The 18,981-nt window shown below is 43.7% G+C and overlaps 3 protein-coding genes and 1 long non-coding RNA gene across 6 annotated transcripts; 2 read left to right on the top strand and 2 right to left on the bottom strand.

Annotated features, from left to right (window-relative positions):
* Window positions 1–833: 833 nt before the first annotated feature.
* cd164 (CD164 molecule, sialomucin) lies at window positions 834–8,972 on the bottom strand. Of its 2 annotated transcripts, XM_052052966.1 has the most exons (6): window positions 8,744–8,972; window positions 7,869–7,940; window positions 5,001–5,075; window positions 4,443–4,553; window positions 3,871–3,957; window positions 834–3,429 (listed from the first exon to the last, which is right to left on the bottom strand). In XM_052052966.1, the coding sequence occupies exons 1-6, from the start codon at window positions 8,814–8,816 to the stop codon at window positions 3,257–3,259; spliced, it is 591 nt and encodes a 196-aa protein (XP_051908926.1). In that variant the 5' UTR covers window positions 8,817–8,972; the 3' UTR covers window positions 834–3,256. The 2 variants fall into 2 exon arrangements, with proteins under 2 accessions (XP_051908926.1, XP_051908927.1); XM_052052967.1 differs by lacking the exon at window positions 4,443–4,553.
* On the top strand, window positions 5,788–11,250 carry LOC127592321 (uncharacterized). Its single transcript, XR_007960111.1, has 3 exons — window positions 5,788–5,860; window positions 9,803–9,911; window positions 11,124–11,250. It is a non-coding gene; the product is annotated as an uncharacterized LOC127592321 (long non-coding RNA).
* Window positions 9,048–12,397, bottom strand: ppil6 (peptidylprolyl isomerase (cyclophilin)-like 6). Of its 2 annotated transcripts, XM_052052964.1 has the most exons (9): window positions 12,217–12,397; window positions 11,945–12,024; window positions 11,636–11,731; window positions 11,081–11,260; window positions 10,822–10,884; window positions 10,123–10,270; window positions 9,962–10,021; window positions 9,759–9,894; window positions 9,048–9,668 (listed from the first exon to the last, which is right to left on the bottom strand). In XM_052052964.1, the coding sequence occupies exons 1-9, from the start codon at window positions 12,269–12,271 to the stop codon at window positions 9,557–9,559; spliced, it is 930 nt and encodes a 309-aa protein (XP_051908924.1). In that variant the 5' UTR covers window positions 12,272–12,397; the 3' UTR covers window positions 9,048–9,556. The 2 variants fall into 2 exon arrangements, with proteins under 2 accessions (XP_051908924.1, XP_051908925.1); XM_052052965.1 differs by lacking the exon at window positions 11,636–11,731 and having other exon boundaries at window positions 9,049–9,668.
* A 62-nt stretch (window positions 12,398–12,459) lies between these two features.
* On the top strand, window positions 12,460–18,782 carry LOC127592317 (flap endonuclease GEN homolog 1). The gene is made up of 13 exons (XM_052052970.1): window positions 12,460–12,919; window positions 13,195–13,387; window positions 13,460–13,636; window positions 13,877–13,987; window positions 14,053–14,126; window positions 14,202–14,287; window positions 14,492–14,642; window positions 14,749–14,785; window positions 14,886–14,966; window positions 15,217–15,347; window positions 15,478–15,539; window positions 16,270–16,419; window positions 17,319–18,782. Exons 1-13 carry the CDS (start codon window positions 12,759–12,761, stop codon window positions 18,242–18,244), a joined length of 2,340 nt encoding a protein of 779 aa, XP_051908930.1. The 5' UTR covers window positions 12,460–12,758; the 3' UTR covers window positions 18,245–18,782.
* The last annotated feature ends 199 nt before the right edge of the window (window positions 18,783–18,981 follow it).

Here is an 18,981-nt window from a genome sequence, read left to right as displayed (position 1 = left end):
TTGAGGTTTTGCTTTTCCTCTGCTGCTGCATTAGGTTACCCGGCACAACTGGATGTGCAAACCAGATTAGCTGCCACCCGGCCAGAGACACAAAGCCAGTCCACTTTCCTCAGCTCCCGAGTTTAATAGTGTGCTGTTCGGCAGTTTTGCACAGTCATCGAAAGGGAATTTCGACGCACGAGCGCATTCAAGATTCTTGCGGACACAACTTGAAATCCCAAAATAAGGGTTTGCGGGCCAGTTGGAAGTTAACAAACTGCAAAAACACAAAAACACTTGTCATTGGAGAAAGTACACACTGTGGTTCTTTTTGCAGGGGGGAGCCAGAAAGCAGCAAACTTTGCAGTGACCCTGGAAACCTTTGAGAAAAATGCCAAAAGACGGCATGAGTGCCTGTGGGGAAACAAATATCTAGTAATTTTTGAAGCACTTTAAAGGGTTATAGGACATTAAAACAAGGATTCTCCTTACACGCAAGCACCTCAAACAATCTGGGAAGCTTGGTCAAGATACAATTTTAAAATTGGGTACAACACATTTCTTATTGAATCATTTTAGGTTATTAGTTTCCTATTTTAAGTGCTGTGTTCATGTTCAAACTGTGCCAACAAAATTTAAAATTAAAAGGAGCTACAGTAATAAAAAAAAAAAAATGAACATCCACATCATTCAACATTTACTCCCACCACAGAAAAAAAGCTGACTTCACATTCACAGGCGTCAACTTTATCCTGGGGCGCAAGCCTCTTTCCATCCGGTGACGCCCTTAAAAATTGCTGCGGTAGAGCCAAAACAAAAGATCAATCATCTATATTCCAAGGAGAACAGTGATGCTCGTTTGAACAAACTTTATTGGGTCAACAGGCTGCAACATAAAGCCACACTTGGGAAAAAAAACAAACAATGCAAACGCATGGAAAGACAGAAATAAAAAGGGCACTTTTTTTTGTACATAGCCATTGGAATCATACCAAGAAGTATGACATTTGGAGAAGGCAACAGGATGGCGCTCCAGTGTGCACGTGCCTAGCAATCAGTGGGCCATGCAAGGGAATGCTGAAGCTTTTTTTTTTTTTGGTTTTCTACACATTGAAAATAAAAAGGATCGAAACTGTACCGCCGCCAGTTTGGAAAGGAGATCATTTAATAAGCAGGCATGTGGTATGTTACCAAAAGAATGAATTTTAAGTTAAGGCTAGGCGAAAAAAAAATGTCCAAACAGGTCTGAAATAGCTGATAGCCATTTACAGGTACATGAACAAGCAGGATTTCTTTTTTTTCCCCCTCTTACAAACTTAACTGAGTAAGGCACTTTTCCATAAGCAGCGCGCGGCTAGCAAGTAAGAAGCAGGCGATAATGTACACGTGTTGCGACAATCTGAGCGTGCAACGCTCATCTTTTAGAAATTCAGGCCTGATGACGTAGCAGCGTCGGTGGACGCTTCACAAGTATTTTTTGGAAATGTGGCCAAAAATGGGAAGTGGCGAAGGCAAAAAAAACTCCAGGTGCATCTTTGGGCTGTAACCTAATGCCCACCTGGCAATAGTACTGCAAAGCAAGTTTGTATTTGATACTGCGCGGCCAAATAATACACAAAGCACTTGATTTCCAAACCGTACAAACGCGGCACAAGCAAAGCTCGTCAGTACAATGCTGAAGTCCCATGCCAAAACGGAGGGATTTGGCGTAAAAACGGCTCATGGTTTCAAGGCATTTTCTTCACGATTTATCAAGTGGCTTTTCAGGATGGGAAGAAGAAAAAAAATCCGAAGAAGCAAATACACTTGAGGACAGAATTGATTCATTGCCTGGCCAAAGAGGTGGCCCACTCAAAACTAGTTGCCGCCTGCCAAACACAATGGGCAACAATTTTTTGCCGGAAATTATAAGTGGCAAAAGAACTATAAAAATAGACAATTTGGAAGAAATGCAATTTTTTTTGTGACATTGAAACCAATATTACAATTTTTTTCTTGTGTTATTTCCAACCCAAACCTATATTCACGTGAACTCCACTTTGGCCAGAGTATGAATCATTACGGCCTTAATTGTTACATATAAAGAGAAAAGAAGGAAACAGCATGCAAAAAAATAAAAAATAAACCCTACATATTCAATTACGAGCCCTGTAAAGCGCACACAAAAAAAAGGCAGATCAACGTTCCTTCATTAAGACTTCCCTGAACTTCACGAAAACCTAAAAGATGGACATGACGACTAAATGACAGCAAACAAAACAAAAAAATAGCAGCACACAGCCAACAAGACTCCTCATTTATCAACATTTTCTTCACCATAACATTAAACCAAACCCTGCAATACAACAGAAGTGACACTCGCCGATTGCCGGGAGTGTCAAGTCATAACGACCGTACGTGAACTCGCCATCTACTTTGAGGGTGGGGAAGGTGTTCAATTCTGACTTTTAATACGCCCGGGCTCCTACTGTCTTTCCACGGGTAACTAAGGCTCTTCAGTCCAGCTGGGATACACGTCACTACACTCGAGTGGGGGGGGAAAAAAAAAACGCATTCTTCCCCTCGAGTTTCCTCATCGACGCCACGCCAGACGTTTAAAGGCACTTGACACCTACTGCGTTACGGTCCGCCATCGAGGAACGGCGCACATCGCTCGCGTCTAACTCGCCATTAAACTAACTCTTTGACATTCCTAAAAATACTGTACAATCTTTTTCCATTTTGATGACCGCCGCTGCAATCGGACAGCCGGCGGGTTGGGGGGGAGGGGGGGTGATCTAAGGAGATGGGACTTGATGTTTTTATTGCATGCGATTGCCCATGAGGGGGCAGCGGTCAACGTTATAACTCGCTTCCGCTGATCTTTGCCCACAACAAGACAACACCAATCGAGCCGCTCTCCTGACAAATGGCTTGTTAACAGCGGTGGGGGAGTGGGGGGGGGGGGGGTGATCAAAACCTCTTAAACTACGACCAACATATACAAGATAAAACGGCGTTCGGGACAGGGGCCGGAAACGATTGAACAGGCTAAAAGCTAAAGTGAATTTTTTGGAAAGTTGTCACATTGAACAACTCCAACAGTGTTTCCCTCTTACGGGAAAATCAGCTCATTTCTATGAGGAGAGTCACTGATTCTGATTTACGAGGTGTAAAATGGGGGTTGCGGGGGGGCTCGGAAACACTGTTAGAGTCATCGAGGGAAGCGGACGGGAGTGTTTTGGTTAACGGGGGTACATTCTGAGAGGCGTGGAACCTGAGCGCGCGTGGCACGGCCTCAGAGGGTGTGGTAGTTGCGTTCCTTGGACTTGCAGAACTTGTAGAGGAAGAAGATGACCGCCTGCAGTCCCAGCACCAGCACGATGCCGCCGATGAAGCTGGCGGCGTCGAAGGTGGAGTTCTTATGAGGGGCCGGAGAGGGCGTCACCGGGGTGCTTGTCGTGGAACTGCCTGGAAGAGTCGACGGGAAAGAAAGACGCACCCGTTGTTACAGTGGATGAAGAATAGAAGCACAATTAATCGGTTTGTTGAATTTTATGCAGTCGAAAGAATATTGGCATCACCCTATTTATTTTAAATGAAGAAAAAAAAAAGAAACTTTTTGGGCTGAAAAAAGCAACAAAAAAATGTCCAAATATCTTCTTGAATTTTGTCTATTAAAAAAATCTATTTTTTTTCCTTTGAAAATGGTACTTTTCTTTTTGACTCAGGAAAAAAAGACCAACTGCGATTTTTTTCCCTCTTGATAAAATCTGACTCTTCCCCCCCGAAACTGACAAGCTGAAATGTTAAATTGAAAGTGTCATTTTATCCCCCCCTCCCAAATGTAAGCTTATCTTCAGAATACAAATAACAATCCAAGTTAGTGTTCAAGTACCACCAGCCACTTACTTGAATTTTTGGACGAAGTTGTGGGTGCAACTGTGGAGATGTTGAGAGTGGGTGTCGGCGCCGCAGTGGAAGTGTTGGTTGAATTGGCTGCGGTTGGGTCACAGTGACTGTTAAGCGCTGCATCGTTCAAAAGGTTTTTTTTTCCAAGCAATAAACCATAAAAGAGTGCCATAGGTTTTGGTAAAGATCACGTTTGTTGTGTTCATTTTTTCAGTGAATCGTAAAATCTTATACTCACCGAGCTAACGCTTGGGCTATTTGTTGGGGGAACAACTTTCACGGCATATTTTCAATGAATGAACTGCAAATTGTATTGGGTGTATTCTAGTGTGCAGGGGTCGGAAACCTGCGCCTCCTGAGCAACACTGAAATTGTGCAGAAAATCAATTGCCGACCGGAATCACTCAAAACAAGCTGACAAACAGGAAGGTGTGCACCTGTCATTCTGTTAATGTTAGATACTGAATTAGGCAAGGTTCCAGTCAAAAATATTTTAGAAGCACGATGGGGTGCGCGAGGCAGGCAGCTGGAGGAGGAGGAGGAGGAAGCGAAGAAGAGGTTGCGGGGGTTACCTGTGGTGGGGTCAGGACCGCTGCTGTGAGAGGTTGTGACAACGGGGGTAGAGGACTTTGCAGTGGTAGAGGCAACAGGTGTGGGAGTCTGCGGGGTTGGGGTCGGCTCAACTGGACAGGAAACCATCACCGGGACAAGAGTTTGAAAACGGGGGAAGCCACAGATACCACGGAAACCGCACATTGAAATACACTCCCATGTCAGTTCAAATTATGTTAAAAAAGAAAATTAAAAAAAAAAAAACACTGAGAGACAGAAGGCAGAGAGCTGACACATTCAAAGCAAAGTAGCACTCACGTGACTTTACAGTACAGTTAACGATGAAATTTGGTGCGTAACTAAACGCAAGGAGGCTGTAAAAATGTGATGTCGGCATTCAGATCTGGGTCAGGGTTGATAGCCACCATCATTTGGACTCAATACACGAAGGTTGCCTAGCACACGTCGTTTAGGACGTGCGCTCTATTGACCCCGACGTGAACAAAACACGTAATATAATCATTCAATTTAGTCAGATCATGTGACAATTGAGGTTCTTGTACTGTTGGGAGACCTACCGGAGCAGCTGGCGTTGCTACAGGTGATGTTTTTATCCAGGAGAGTCACGTTGTAGCAACTGCCGCCAACGGGTGCTGAAATACAAAGACAAATTCATGGGTTTCATTTCTCTTTTATTTGAATAGCTGAAAGCAACCGAGGCAAAATAGCGTGCCATAAATGATGCGGCCACGATGAGTAAATGCGCCATTGATTCAGTACAAATTCCAAATTTAGTGAGTCCGCAATGAGATTACTAAAACAGCTTGCGCAATGGCGGCGTCGCAACTACAAATACGCTGTGACGATAGACTGCGCATCAAAGAGGAGCAGTTTTAGGCGGCAAGCTACTTCCAGCTTGGTATCTTAGCAACCGGTGCAGATTTGGACATAATTGGGAGACACCCGGTCAACAAAATACACCCGTCGGTCAAGTCTCATGAAAAAATGGATGCCTTACGACAAAGGATTAGAGTGAGGTCCAGAAATAAAAGCATATTTTAATGATATTTAAACTTGAGGCCATATATTTCAAAATTTTAATATTGGCCTGAGTGTTTCAATACATTTGTAGAGGAATGGATCATGTAATCCAATTACTCATTAACCAACAAATGGGACTTTGGACCTCCGTGAATGTTTCCTGCCCCTCAAAAGAGGAAGTCCAGACGTCGACGCTTTCCCCAATAAAACATTATCGGTGTTTACAACGGGTCAGTTCTGCAAACCTCAGATCGACAAATATCCGCGCTCACCCGTTACGGATGAATTAGTGTTTCTCAGCGAGTCGTGACTCACGGCATCTTGTGACTACGGATTCTTTCCAATCCACCGACGTCACTTTAAACATGTTCGAGGAAAGGATGCCATTCATCAATAAGTTCAGACCATGTATGTTTGCTGTCTTTAAAACAAAACAAAAAAAAGTCTGTGGAACCACACCTTGCGAAGCTCAATTAACGCTTGTTTCTCAGATCCGGTTTATGATTCAGCATGCCAGCATACAATCTGAACATTATAAAAACAACTTGTTCTACACACAAAGCTGACTAGATCCCGCCTCATTGTCTGCAGTGGATTCGTTACGCAATTATCTGCCAAAGGATTTTGTCACATGTCGGTTGAAATATTTTTGACACCTTTTGGGGAAACTTTGCACGGCCATAGATAAAAATTGCGTTGTTTTAACAGGCAGCTGTGAAAAGGTTGGGCCAGCACTTGGATATTTGTAAGCGAGGTGGTGGTTTATACAAACTACAAATGAGACCTCAGATGGCTTAGGAGCAGCGATGATTGCGAGGGTGTTAGCTTGCCATTGCAACGTGCTTCCTCCGGACTTTCAAAACAGTCATTGATGGCTAGAGTTATGGGGACTTTTTGCTGGGTTCAAAAACAACAAGTCAGCCATTCTTGAGCCAGAAAGAGACATTGGGTCCAGACAAACTTGGTGCGTGTGTCAAGTCAGCACTGTTACATGATTGCCAAAGTGTCTTGGCAAACACCAATTGCAAAATTTCTGTGGACTTTAGATAAAAGGTCTTCATCATTGAGCTGAACATTGTAACCTCTTAGGAGCTTGTTGGCCTTCAATGTCAAATGAATTAAGGATATACAATACCATTTTTTTTTAACAGACCGATACCATTTAACACACATTACAACATTTGTCGTTTTTGTCGGGAAAGCTGCAACGGAGTAATGACATTTTCATTTATTTTAATGGAAAATGTCATCTGTGAATAGGGTTTAGTTACAGATGCGGTCATCATTAAATCACACTTTAGGTATACCGGTACACACTATTTTACTGTATTTTTGAATTTCGCCTTTTCAACTTGACATCCATTCGAATTGTTGGGATTTTTTTTCTTCTGCCCACCCCCCCCCCCGTTATATTTTCCTCTGCGCCCCTCTGCTCATGTGCAATGTGAGAGGAATACGGAAAACCTTTTAGCATTAAAAAAAATGAAGAAAAAAAAAAAACGTTTGGGATCACGGCATTTGACAACATTGCCAAGCAGTCAGACCAGTTTCGGAATCAAATCTTCATATTGGGTTGACTTGTCAAACCGGTCGACAACTCAGATCACCGCCTGCTCTCAAATGAAGTGATTGTGGCACAAATCTGACCAAAACAGTCAGGATTAGCCACTCATTTGGAGACAAGCGTTCCTTCAGCTAAAGCTTTTTTTGGTTTCCTTATTCATTGGGCCGCGGTGTGAAGACAAGTCAGGTTTCCTGCCACAAGGTCGCCTTGCTTCCTCTGCATCAGGCATAATCACACGCCTAACGCAACTCTTGTTCATATGTGCAGTCGCACGAATGGTCAAGATATGAATGTGTGTGTGTTTTTTTTTTTTTATGTGAGTTACAGCCAAAAAGTCTAAACTCTTTTCCTGACACCGATAATCTGTTCTATTCTTCTGACCTAACCACACAGGCATTTTTTTAGAGAGTGTTTGGTGGCTATTGCAAAATCAACTTAGTCCAGCTAAGCAGATTTGCATGGGTCTGGGGGAGGGGGTGTAGGGGTGGTAGAAGAGCGCAGCATGTTCCTACATGTACAAATTCTGCTTACACCGCCACTATACGGAACGGATCTGTCGTAAACAGACCTTGCCCGATAAAACATTTCAAAGGAAACCAGTCATCGCAACAACTGCTGTTAATCCTCAATGTGTGAGCCCAAAACAATAACGAAAACTGGCCTGTCACAGTCACGCGACTGCTGTTTTGTGCAACATGACGCCTTACATACATTCCCTCCATTCCCAGGAATCAGGAGGAGTCCGAGCGGACAATTCGGGCCTCACAAAGACCGACCTGTGGCCCTCTCGTCGCGCATACCTGACACACATACGCACATTTAGGGATGGAAGGATACTCACATGATGGGCAGTTGAGCCACTGGCAGTCATTCGCAGGGTCACAAGCGGTGCAGTTGAGGTTGGCGCATTCATCTGCAAACATATTACATTTTTTAGATAAATCTGGATTTCTTTTAATGCTTATTTCTAATTCTTGCTAACTTGTGGGCTTGCTTTGTTGAGCATTTTAACCCATCTCCTTTATTTAAAATAGATTTCATGGGGGGTGGGGGGGTTCCCCAAACTATTAATTTTGATGCACAAAGACCACTTGGTACGTTGTTAAATATAAGATGGCTTATTTGATTCTAATGAGGGAACAACTCTCTCACTATTTATTTAACGGGGTTTCACAAGCCCTTTCCAATGGTAAAACTGAAGCGAAACTGTCAGAATTGACTTTTTATGAAAAGAGAGTTTGTGGTTTAAATTACAAAAAAAATGTAATCTGTATGGAAACAAATATGGGGCTCCCCTTACCTACGCACATACAAATAAATAGTGTTCGAATGCTGTAACTTGCATCTAATTTTTCCAGATTCAAATAAAAACAAATATATATTATTGGTTTAAATTGTGGAACTGAGTGTCATTTAGTTCGCTTTTAACATGGCAACGCTCGGCTAGCTTACACGCCGACCAGCGTGGAAATGAAACTGGCTCGTCGCCAATTGGATGACTTTTAATACGTAGCACCCGGTGGGGGGGAACAGTGACATCGACTTGCACTTCAATTAAAATATTATTCAGCCTGTCTTTCGAGTTAACGGGGCATTTTCTCATTTGTGTACACGATCTTGAAGGGCTTGGGAAATGCGTCGATGCGTCGAGTCGCTCGAGGCTAGTCGGTTAGCCGCTAGCATCGGCGCGAGCCAGCGAGCGTCCGGTGAACTTACCTGAGGCTGACGCGACGCCCGCGCAAATGACAACCACGGCTGCCACGGCGACCAAATACACCTTCGCGTTCATGGCTCCGGTCGACCTATTTGAGTGGAGGCGGGATACGTGTCGGGAATGAGATGGCGGTGATTTTCTCGGGCTCGTCGTCTCGGGTTTGGCACTCGAGGCTACAGAGGGAGGCAGAAGCTTCGCAGGCTAAACTAGACACTTCCTATTGACAGATCATGTGACACATTTCTACTTTGGGGGCGGGGCGAGGCGGGGCGGTTTGGGGGGGCAGGGCCAATATTGTGACGTCATTTACAGTCTCATTTTAATTGACTTAATTATTTTATGTGAATTCTGGGCCTGCTTAATTGAACACAAAGCTGAAGGACGCCATCAGTGTAATCAGTGCACGCTTTGACATGTAATGGAAATCACTATACGTGACGGGCAAAGAGAAATGGACAAATACATATTTGCCATTTGAAAATATTCATTTTCAGACAAATAAGGGGGTAGGGTTGAATGTTTTCTTTTTTTTCAAGAAAACGCAGCATACGAGGAAGAACAACCAAAGGCAGAAGACAGACAGAAGAGGGGGTTTTCCCCCCAAAGCTGACACTATAAAGAGGCCAAAAACTGACAAACGTTAACACAAGGCAAAGGCAAGATTGGCGTCTCTGGTAGATAAACATTTTAAATGAAAAAGACAACAATTACGTATTTCATATACGGCGGTTTCATTACATACGGTTTTAAACAGTTCTTGTAAAACAAATTGTTTTTTTCTTTATTTTATTTTATTTTATTTTTTTAAATATGAGCTATAGTTTAAATACACCACAGTTTGCAACTGTACATTCCTTCTTGGGTCTTTGATTGGTGGTGGGGGCCTCTTCTATCCTCCTGAGGACGTCAACACCCTCCACAACTTGACTAAAATAAGCAAAAAAAACATGCTTTGTCAAATCTGAAGATGCCATAGTTTGCGATTCAATCGCGTAATGTTTCATCATGGCAACTAACCCAAAGGCAACATAGGTCAAGTCCATCCACCGTGTTTGTTGCAGGGTGATATAGAACTGGGAGCCGTTGCTGTGTGGCCCCTTGTTGGCCATACCCAGAGTGCCTCGCTTGGTGTGAGAAAGAGCGAAGCTCTCATCTGAACGCAGACATACGGTAAGACAAATAACACTGAAAAGTCATTATTCAACGGCTCGCTGCCGTACCGTCAAACGTTGCTCCATAGATGGCCTCGCCTCCATTTCCTCTTCTTTCTGGAGTAATATCTGCAAAGAAAAGCCCCAAAACGTGCAAAACATTCATTTAAATTAAATTATATTTATTGATTAAAGTGGCAGCGATGTGACGTGCATGGGCCGTGGCGTACCTCCTCCTTGCACCCAGCCGTTGGGCACCACCCGATGAAACAGGGAGCCCTTGTAGCAGAGCGGATAACCGCCGGTCGACTGGCCCCGCTCTCCTGTGCAGAGAGCCTCAAAGTTCCACGACGTTCTCGGACACACGTCAGAGAAGAGCTGCGTGACAGAAAAGAGCAAAGATTGGTGAAGCACATTGCTCAGCTGCAATATTCTGAGGATGGTTTCATGCCACTTTTTGAAAAAGTCAATGTATCCATTTTCAATATCATTTGTTCCCCTTAAGGGTCTCTGGACATTAAGCGATATACACCCAGGAGAGGTCACAAAGACATCGCAGGGCACATATAAAAAAGCACCAATTAACACCAAGGCTTAGTGTTAAAACTGTGCCAAACACATCATGTGAGTGACTCACTATGGCGACCCTTGACCAGGGAAAATTGCATCTCGAGTGTGTTATTTTTAACAACAGTACGACTGATAATCTGGTAACCCATTTCTTGATAGCGTTATCTCATCAGAATTGTTATCACCCCACCCCCCCAGATCAAATCTTGATCCAATCTCCTTGGTATAAATAACACAGCGTAGGCAACGCTGAATTAGCTGTTTGATCCAATTTGTGTTACTTTGAACACAGCAGTTTTAAGACTATATTTTTCACTGCCAGGTTGAATATGTATTTTTTCCAAAAGACATCAATTTACCTCAAATAACAACCGCCCCACTGGCTCTCCTCCAATCTCGATGTCCATGAAGACAAACCTGTGCTAAATAGGAAACACAACAGTTTATTTTTTAACACATCCCCCCAAAAAAACAAAGGCTATCTAACTAATATTACGAGACTTTTGATTCAGATCCTGTTTTGACGAGTTGGTTCATATTGCTAAAGTCTTTGACTTAGAGCAAGAGGCACCACCGGTTTGTTTATATTTGTTTGCTGTGGTTTGATGTTAGACTTGCCCGAGTTGCTTGGAGATGTTTCAGGTAGTATTCGTCCACGCAGGAAGCCTCCGGCTGGTCGCACGTGAAAGCCCACTGGTCTTTGGCCCAGGTGACGAGAGCATCGTTGTCCCCAATGAACTGGCCATCCACAAAGCACATGACGCCACTGGAGAACTGCCACATTTCGCCGCGCATTTCCTTTAGTCACAAGAGGATGTCACATGATGTCAACAGTGGGGAAGTTCTTTTAATTCATTGAAGATGTACTTGAGTACATGTTAGGATCATGAAGCAAAAACTGAAATGTTCTGTTTATATTTTGGCATTGTATCTACTTTGAAAAATGGATATACATCAGAGATTTCTGTTGAAGGCAGATATTTTAGGATTTTCCAGGATTTGGGGGTGAGCTGTGGCCCTGCATCCCACCCGGAAGGATTATCATCGAGCTGCACATATCCATATGAAAAACCAAGAACAGAGCAACAATTCTATTCTGGCTATGGCCAATGTTAAAAAATATAAAATACCATTCATACCATACAATCACCATTCTTTATTTTATCAAAATACCTTCTTCTGGTTGTCCAGAAATGCATGCCAGTCAAATTCAAGTAATGCAAGAATTTCTGGATCCACAAACTCACGAGGAAACTTTTGTTTTAGTCCCTGTTTGGTAAATAAGAAAAAAAAAATCACGTCAGAACATCCATCCAATCATTTGGTATATTATCGATCCTAACCCAACTGACTTTGACCAAGAGTCAGCCAGGAAACCCTGGACTAGTCGCCAGCCAATTTTCAGAGTATGTATATACAATTAATTCACACGGAAGGACAGTTCATTCCATTGAACCAAAACTTCTGCACGCTGCTGCTTACCTCGATGATGCTTTTGGCAATGTGAAAAGATTGATCTTTAATCAAGCCCACTATTTTGATGTGTAACTTTGGTTCCAAGTCTGAAAAAAATAAATAAATAAGAGGAACGTCATACAGCCAGCATTAATTGGTTTTATGCATGTTCATCTCATGTGTTTCATTGCAATTATGCATTATATTAATTGTATACATGATGCACAAGTTAAGTCGGGATCTTTCGAGTGAGTTGAGCAGCGCTACAAAACAACATGTAATTGTTAGATTGTACCAACCGTTCGTACGTGAAGCAGACATTTCCGATGATAAGTTGGTGGTCTTTATGGTCATCGAGATGTATCAACTTTGTAGTTCATAGAGTACTTTAGTTCAGTTTTTTAATTTAGAATTTGTGAAATTACGGCGGTCTCGGTCTGCAAACAGTACCCTTGTGTCCATGGTAACACCGATTTGGCGGCGCTTTAAAATGACGTCAAATTAATGCGACATTGCGGACGTTCCGCTTTGTTCATCGATCTCAAGTTATCACGTTTTGACTCAATCATCTTCTTATTGTCGGATTTAACTATTCATTTATGTTATATTAGATATTTATATTTGTTTTTGTGAACTATGCCGGGTTTTAAATACATTTTCACAATTTTTACGGGTTTGAGGACAACAACGAACGTGCATTGGTCAGATTGAAAGCGAATTGGATCGCTGCCTCAGAGGCGCCCATGTTTGAAAAACGTTGACTCAGTTATTGTCTTATGTATCCGATCGCTGTCAATTTTCTCATCATTTACCACATATAAAAGTACATATTGGTGTGGCGATGGGTGTACACGACTTGTGGTCTATCCTTGAACCTGTGCGAGAGTCGGTGCCGCTGTATAGCTTGAGCGGGAAGACGCTGGCTGTCGACCTCAGTTTGTGGGTTTGCGAAGCCCAGCACGTCCAAGCAATGGCGGGCAGAGTCACAAAGCCCCATCTGAGGTAATACTCGACACTCATTTTAAGTCCACTTACACAGTATGCGTAGAGTTATGCTTCTAATACACTCACAAAAAGTTGGAATTTTAGGATGAACCTACACTGTACTGTAACCTGTACCTCATCAAAACTTATGAATGTGCATGTCCGACTGTTCCGTGTTTTAGTCCTTTCTGCAAAACTTAACAAACACCTTGGATTTGAACAACGGTTCTTTAGACTTTTATTCAACTCACTGAGCGGAGCAAACTCAATTAACCAACCACGATAATACACAGGAATCTATTTTTCCGGGTGTCATCCCTCATTCTTATGGGGGTGAAGCTAGTATTCGTCATGGAAGGGGAGGCCCCGAAACTGAAAACAGAGACCATGATCCAGAGGACTGCAAACCGATTTGGAGGGCCCAAAAATGCATCGAAATCCTCCACAAGCACCAGCAGAGGGCGCTTTAATGCTGTCCTGCGAGAGGTTGTTTTGCTCGTTGACACCGATTTTGAACATTATTGCAGTGGTGTAACGTTGCCACCTTCTTGTTTGCAGTGTGCAGAGATGCTTGACTATCTGGGAGTGCCATGGGTGGTTGCCGCAGGGGAAGCAGAGGCCATGTGTGCGTACCTGGACTCACACAGTCTTGTGGATGGTTGCATCACCAATGATGGAGATGTGTTCTTGTACGGAGCACGGACCGTCTACAGAAACTTCAATATGAACTCCAAAGTGCGTACTTTCATTAGCTCTCCAACGTCTAACATGATGTCACAAAAAACTGACATTTGAACAACGGGCTGTTGACTTTTTATATCCACTGTATGATGATGTTGGCAACACACATTTACACGTTAAGAGTTTTATCACACATTTAAAGTTGATATTACAGACAAAATCGTTTATTAGTTTACTATTTCAAAAAACAAAACATGGACAGCATGCATCATCAGCTGTTGTATTTCCTTCCAGGACCCCCAGGTGGACTGCTACAAGACCTCCCGGGTCCAAACAGAACTGTGCCTCTGCCGAGAGAATCTTGTTGGTTTGGCAATCCTCCTTGGATGTGATTACATTCCCAAGGTACGTTTCATGCTACTTAAACAAACCACACACAACTTATGTTCTTCTGTTACGTCATTTCGTAGGGAGTCCCGGGCGTGGGTAAAGAACAAGCTCTCAAGCTGATCCAGAGCATCAAAGGGCAAACGCTTCTGCAGAGGTAGAATTGAAAATAAGCGGCGCCACAAAGATAAGCAGAGCGGTGCGATGATGTCGCATGTGCTGATTCTCTCAGGTTCATGCGGTGGAAAGACGAGGTGGCGTGCGTGTCTCAGGGAGTCGCGAAGAAGCTTCCCCACTGCCACATATGTCGACATCCAGGTGAGTGAGCTTTGATCTCGCACCTTCGCTTGGAGACCAGATAAGAGTTAGGCGAGTGTCTTAAATGTGTGGATTCAAAGGCAAAATTACAGCAAAATGTTGAATAGGATTTTTTTTTTCCCCCAGGAGGCTTAACAAGTAGAAATTTCATTCACAAACTCATTTCACAAATCGTTTTCCAGACTTTTGCTTGTTTGTTTTAAGGCTCAGCCAAAGGCCACGAACGCAGCGGCTGTGTGCTTTGCGACAGTCGGCGATTCTGCCAACCTCAAGATTTTGACTACCAGTGTCCATGTGATTGGCACCGCTCAGAACGGACCCGGCAGGCTCAGTCCATCGAGGCGAATATCAAAAAGTACATGGAGGGAAAAAAAAGATTTGGTCTCATCTACACACACTGTACTTAGCAGGGCCATTCGAGGCACTTTTTTCTAACGAAGATTATTTCCTTGTCGTTTCAGGAAAACGCTGGCGAGTCAGCAATTTCCATTTTCAGAGGTCGAGTTGTCACCATACGCCTTGTTTGGTTTTTATTTCGGAATAGCTGTTGCATTGGTGTTTTTTTTTAACACATCCTTCATTTTAATTTCCCCTGCAGATTATCAACGAGTTTCTCCTATCCAAAGATAACCCCGTCGAAAACTTCCAGAGGAGGCAGCCAAATATGCTATCAATGCAGGTAATACATTATGTCCATCCATAGCAGGGCCTTTTTCATATTCGTAAGGTTCCCCATATTTTAACAATTAGTGATTTTTTTTTCTGTTTTGGGTCTTTTTTTTTTTTTCTTTTGGTAATTGTTCTTCTGAGATGGAGTTTTTTTTCGGAATTGCATAGCAGCCGTATCAAATGCTGTTCTCCATCATTTGATTCTTGACCCAGATTACCACTATCATCGGGAAAGTGTTTTATTTTCCTTCTCCCCGTAGAAATTTGCTCTTGAAAAGATGGATTGGCCGAAACACTACACCAGTGAAAAGGTTTTGGTTTTGATTACCTACACGGAGCTGATGAACAGAATGTGCGGCAGAATTACGTCATCGCAAATCAAGCCCATCCGGTAGTCCTATTCAAGAGTATTATTTTATTCAATACATTCTTTCCTATTTAAATTTATTACAATGCTATTGTTTGATTTTTTAAAAATGTTCAAACCTTTTTTCCCCCTACCCCTCTCTGATTAAAAAAAGGATCTTGAAACCACGCGTGAGGAATTCGGTTGCTTGCTACGAAGTCATCTGGAGCACACCGGGCAAGTTTAACCACACGCGCGCTCACACACGTTGCAAAAACATCCTCTCGGATTGAATGACAGGCATGCTTGCTGTGCGGGGCAGAAGTCAGGTTGGGGTGCGGGGGACGGATGGGGCTCCTGGGGGGTTGTTAGTGACTGGCTGTTAGGTGCGCTTCAGAGGTGGCAGATCCCTCACAACAGCCGCTAGGTGCTAAACTGGCTTCCTCCCCGTGCTGGGCAATCTGTCATATTAACAAGCCCCTCTTCTTAACATTTCAACCTGAAAAGGTGTGCAAAAGAAAATAATGCCACACCCCTCCCCAAAAATTATTTAAAAATTTTAATTTGTGTTCATATGATTGTTAATTTTATTTTAACTATTTTTCCAATGTATTATTCTAAAATGCATTTTGAGATGCGGACGCTTATTGTAAAGCTGTTGTCCTGCAATTCTAAAGTTCAACTCTCGTCAATACTAATATTAAGAATATGTTGGGGGGGGGTATGTTTGTTTGTTTTTTTACACGCATAGAAATTGTATTCTGTTTTCTGTAACTGGATCGCGGTGACGTAATTTTCATTGTTTATCACATCCATAGTATTGCATTTGAACTTGGAAAACAATGTGAATTTGTGACAAATGATACCCCAAAATATTGAGAACACAATAAAAAAAAAGATCTCACTTTTATTTTAAATGAGGAAAATAAGGTGGTGAAATAAAATTGCCTCTTTTTGTCCCTCGCAGATCATTACGTGTTTGCGGAGGATTGGCCCGCTGAGGATCGGCACCAGGTGAGGTCGGTGGAGGAGGAGAGCCTCTTTCGAGTGGCCTTCCCGGAGGTGGTGGGGAGCTACCTGAGGGACAAAGCGTTGGCTGAAGAGAACAAAACGAAGAGTAAGACTACACTGGTGTTCATATGACATCCTTTCGGTCAAATATTGCTTGATACGTTTGATATGTGGAACACTCGAATTTGTCCCTCGGTGTGGTCGTGAAGCCGAATGGTTGTCGGTCTGTGTGTGCCCTACAATTGGCTGCCAACTGGTTCGGGGTGTCCTAAAGACAGCCGGGATAGGCTCCAGCATGCCCGCGACCTCCGTGACGATAAAGGGATTAGAAAACGGCTGGATTTTTTTTTTTTTTAATCCATCGATTTCGTGTGTCCCCAAGAGCTCCGCCCACCATCTCCGTACCCAGACGTGCCAAGTTGTTCCCATGACGATCAAAGGCGCACGGGGAGCGTCGGCTTGTTTTTGCAAGCGAGGCCGTTACGGCCGCTCCGACACCCGAACATGTTAGTTTGACAGCTTTGGCCGACACACATCAAAGACTCAGATGGAGCCGCGAGGTGTCTCTGTGTCTCTCTCCTTCAGGGTTGTGCTTCACCTTGCGCTTTAACACGAGCAGAGGGCTTTCGCTTCCTCCTATGGAGGAGCCTTGACGTCCCACGTTGAAATCGGAAGCGCAGGAAAAATAGTCGAAGAGAGGGAGAATTATCTGTAAGGAAAAGTCATGAAAATGTAATTTTCCCTTTTACTTTTAGAACTCACTGTCATGGATATAAAGTCTACACACCCTTAATTCAAACACCATTTTTTGTGATTAAAAAAAAAATAAAATGAAAATTTCCCACCATTATTATGATATCTAACCAATCCCATTCAAGTTCCTGATCAACGGGAGTCAGCACACACTTGCCACCATTTAAGGCCCCCCCTGCTGAGCCCCAAATAAAGTTAAGATGTCCTATTTTTATCATCGGTGCTCACATTGAGTCTCTGTGCCTCTTTCAGAGAGGAAACCAAAGAGTAAAAAAGAGAAGACGGCTGACAACGCCGATGGTGTCTCAGACCTCCTCGCGCAGATGACCCTCGAGAGCTCCTCTTCGGAAAAAGCCAACGCCCAAACACGGCCGGCCGTTCTTTCAAACTTACAGGAAGTGGTGCTTTTGGACACACCCGTCAGCCATAAACCGCGTCAGCAACTCACCCAAAAGTGTCCCAGTACCCCTCTCTCTCAGGCGGATTCCTCACCGGCCGCTATCGACGCCCTTCATCTTAGCGACATCGACTGGGACGCGTCATCCTTCACGGCCACCCCGCCGGTGCAAGCAGCAAATGAGGACGTCTCCCAAAAACTAAACCTCCTTGCGCCATTTTTAAAACCCGTAGCAGGCTCTCATAAAGACAACGCCGGTCTCAAAATGTCAGGTGAGGCAACTCCGAGCCAGACAAAGGCGGACAAGAAGCCTGCCCCCAAGTACAAATTTGTCAGAACAGCAGCCGCAAAAGTTCAACGGTGCCTCTCTGAGCCTTCTCAGGTGGACAAAGACAGAAGCGTGGCCGTCAAGAAGAGCGTGTGCGTGAGCGTGTGTTCATCCAGCGAGGATAGTGATGCGGAGAACCGGCAGATCGGGCCTCGCCGAGCCACCAAGAGCAAGCTCGGTGGACGGCTCCTGTTAGATCGCCCGCGGAAGCCCGTTTGTGGACCACCGAAAACCACCAGTGAGAGTGTCCAATCCTTTTATCAAAGTGCGCCAAGTGGAGATCACGTCGCAAAACTTCAACGCCAAACCCAGCAGGCAGAAGCCGATACGAATGACATGTCACCGCCCATCCTGGCGTCCCCCATCAGTGGGTTAGATAGCGACGAATCCGTCATTTGCGGCGACAGCCCTTTGCCGCTGGTTGAGAGACTCAGGCTCAAGTTCCTCAAGTGAGAAGCAGGACGTGAAAGTTATCGTGACATGATGATGAACTGTGAGGTGGATGTGCTGGCCAACTATCACCAAATAAAAATAATTAAAAAACGAAAGCAAGCACTGGGGACTTAGTGGTTTTCACGTTTGCCTTGGATTTGGGAGGTTTGGGGTTCAAATCTTGACTCACGATAATTTGGAGCAACAGGAATCCAGTTTTTTATGTATAATAAGTGTTATTTAAACACACAGGTTCCTGTAGAGAACTGCGAGCTGTTGGTTTTACAGCCCTCCGCTGTCGGCCCCCTTGATCATGAGTGAGGCCTTAAACACCTTTTCAGACATGAAAAGGTCTGGCATGAGCTTGGTGACAGCTGCATCCTCTCGGCCAAAGAACTCCTCGCCAACTTGCGTCCAGCCGTATTCTTATTGGCATGGATTCGTTGTCGTAATAAAACACTTAAAACAACCAAAGTGCTTGAAGAAATGAGCGGTTGGTTCTCTGGTGGCGGACAGAAAAAAAAAACACAAAACAAATGACGGTTTGTTGTCAGATGAATTTCTAGTGACTTTTGCATCGTGTTCGGATGAGTGTGACAACAGATTAAGAACAGCTTCCAGTATGTTGCGCAGTTCTATACAAATGCAAATTAATGTTGGAAAATGGGATTTAATGAAGGCCATAAATATGTACTTACATTTTTTTTTTGCATTATGGCTTTACAGTTCTTCATAAAGCAGCATATTTGAAATTATGT

The sequence above is a fragment of the Hippocampus zosterae genome, chromosome 19, assembly GCF_025434085.1.
Source record: "Hippocampus zosterae strain Florida chromosome 19, ASM2543408v3, whole genome shotgun sequence".
In the NCBI taxonomy this organism is placed as follows: Eukaryota; Metazoa; Chordata; class Actinopteri; order Syngnathiformes; family Syngnathidae; genus Hippocampus; species Hippocampus zosterae.
Note: the sequence above shows the minus strand (reverse complement) of the source record. Positions and strands in the feature narration are given on the sequence as shown.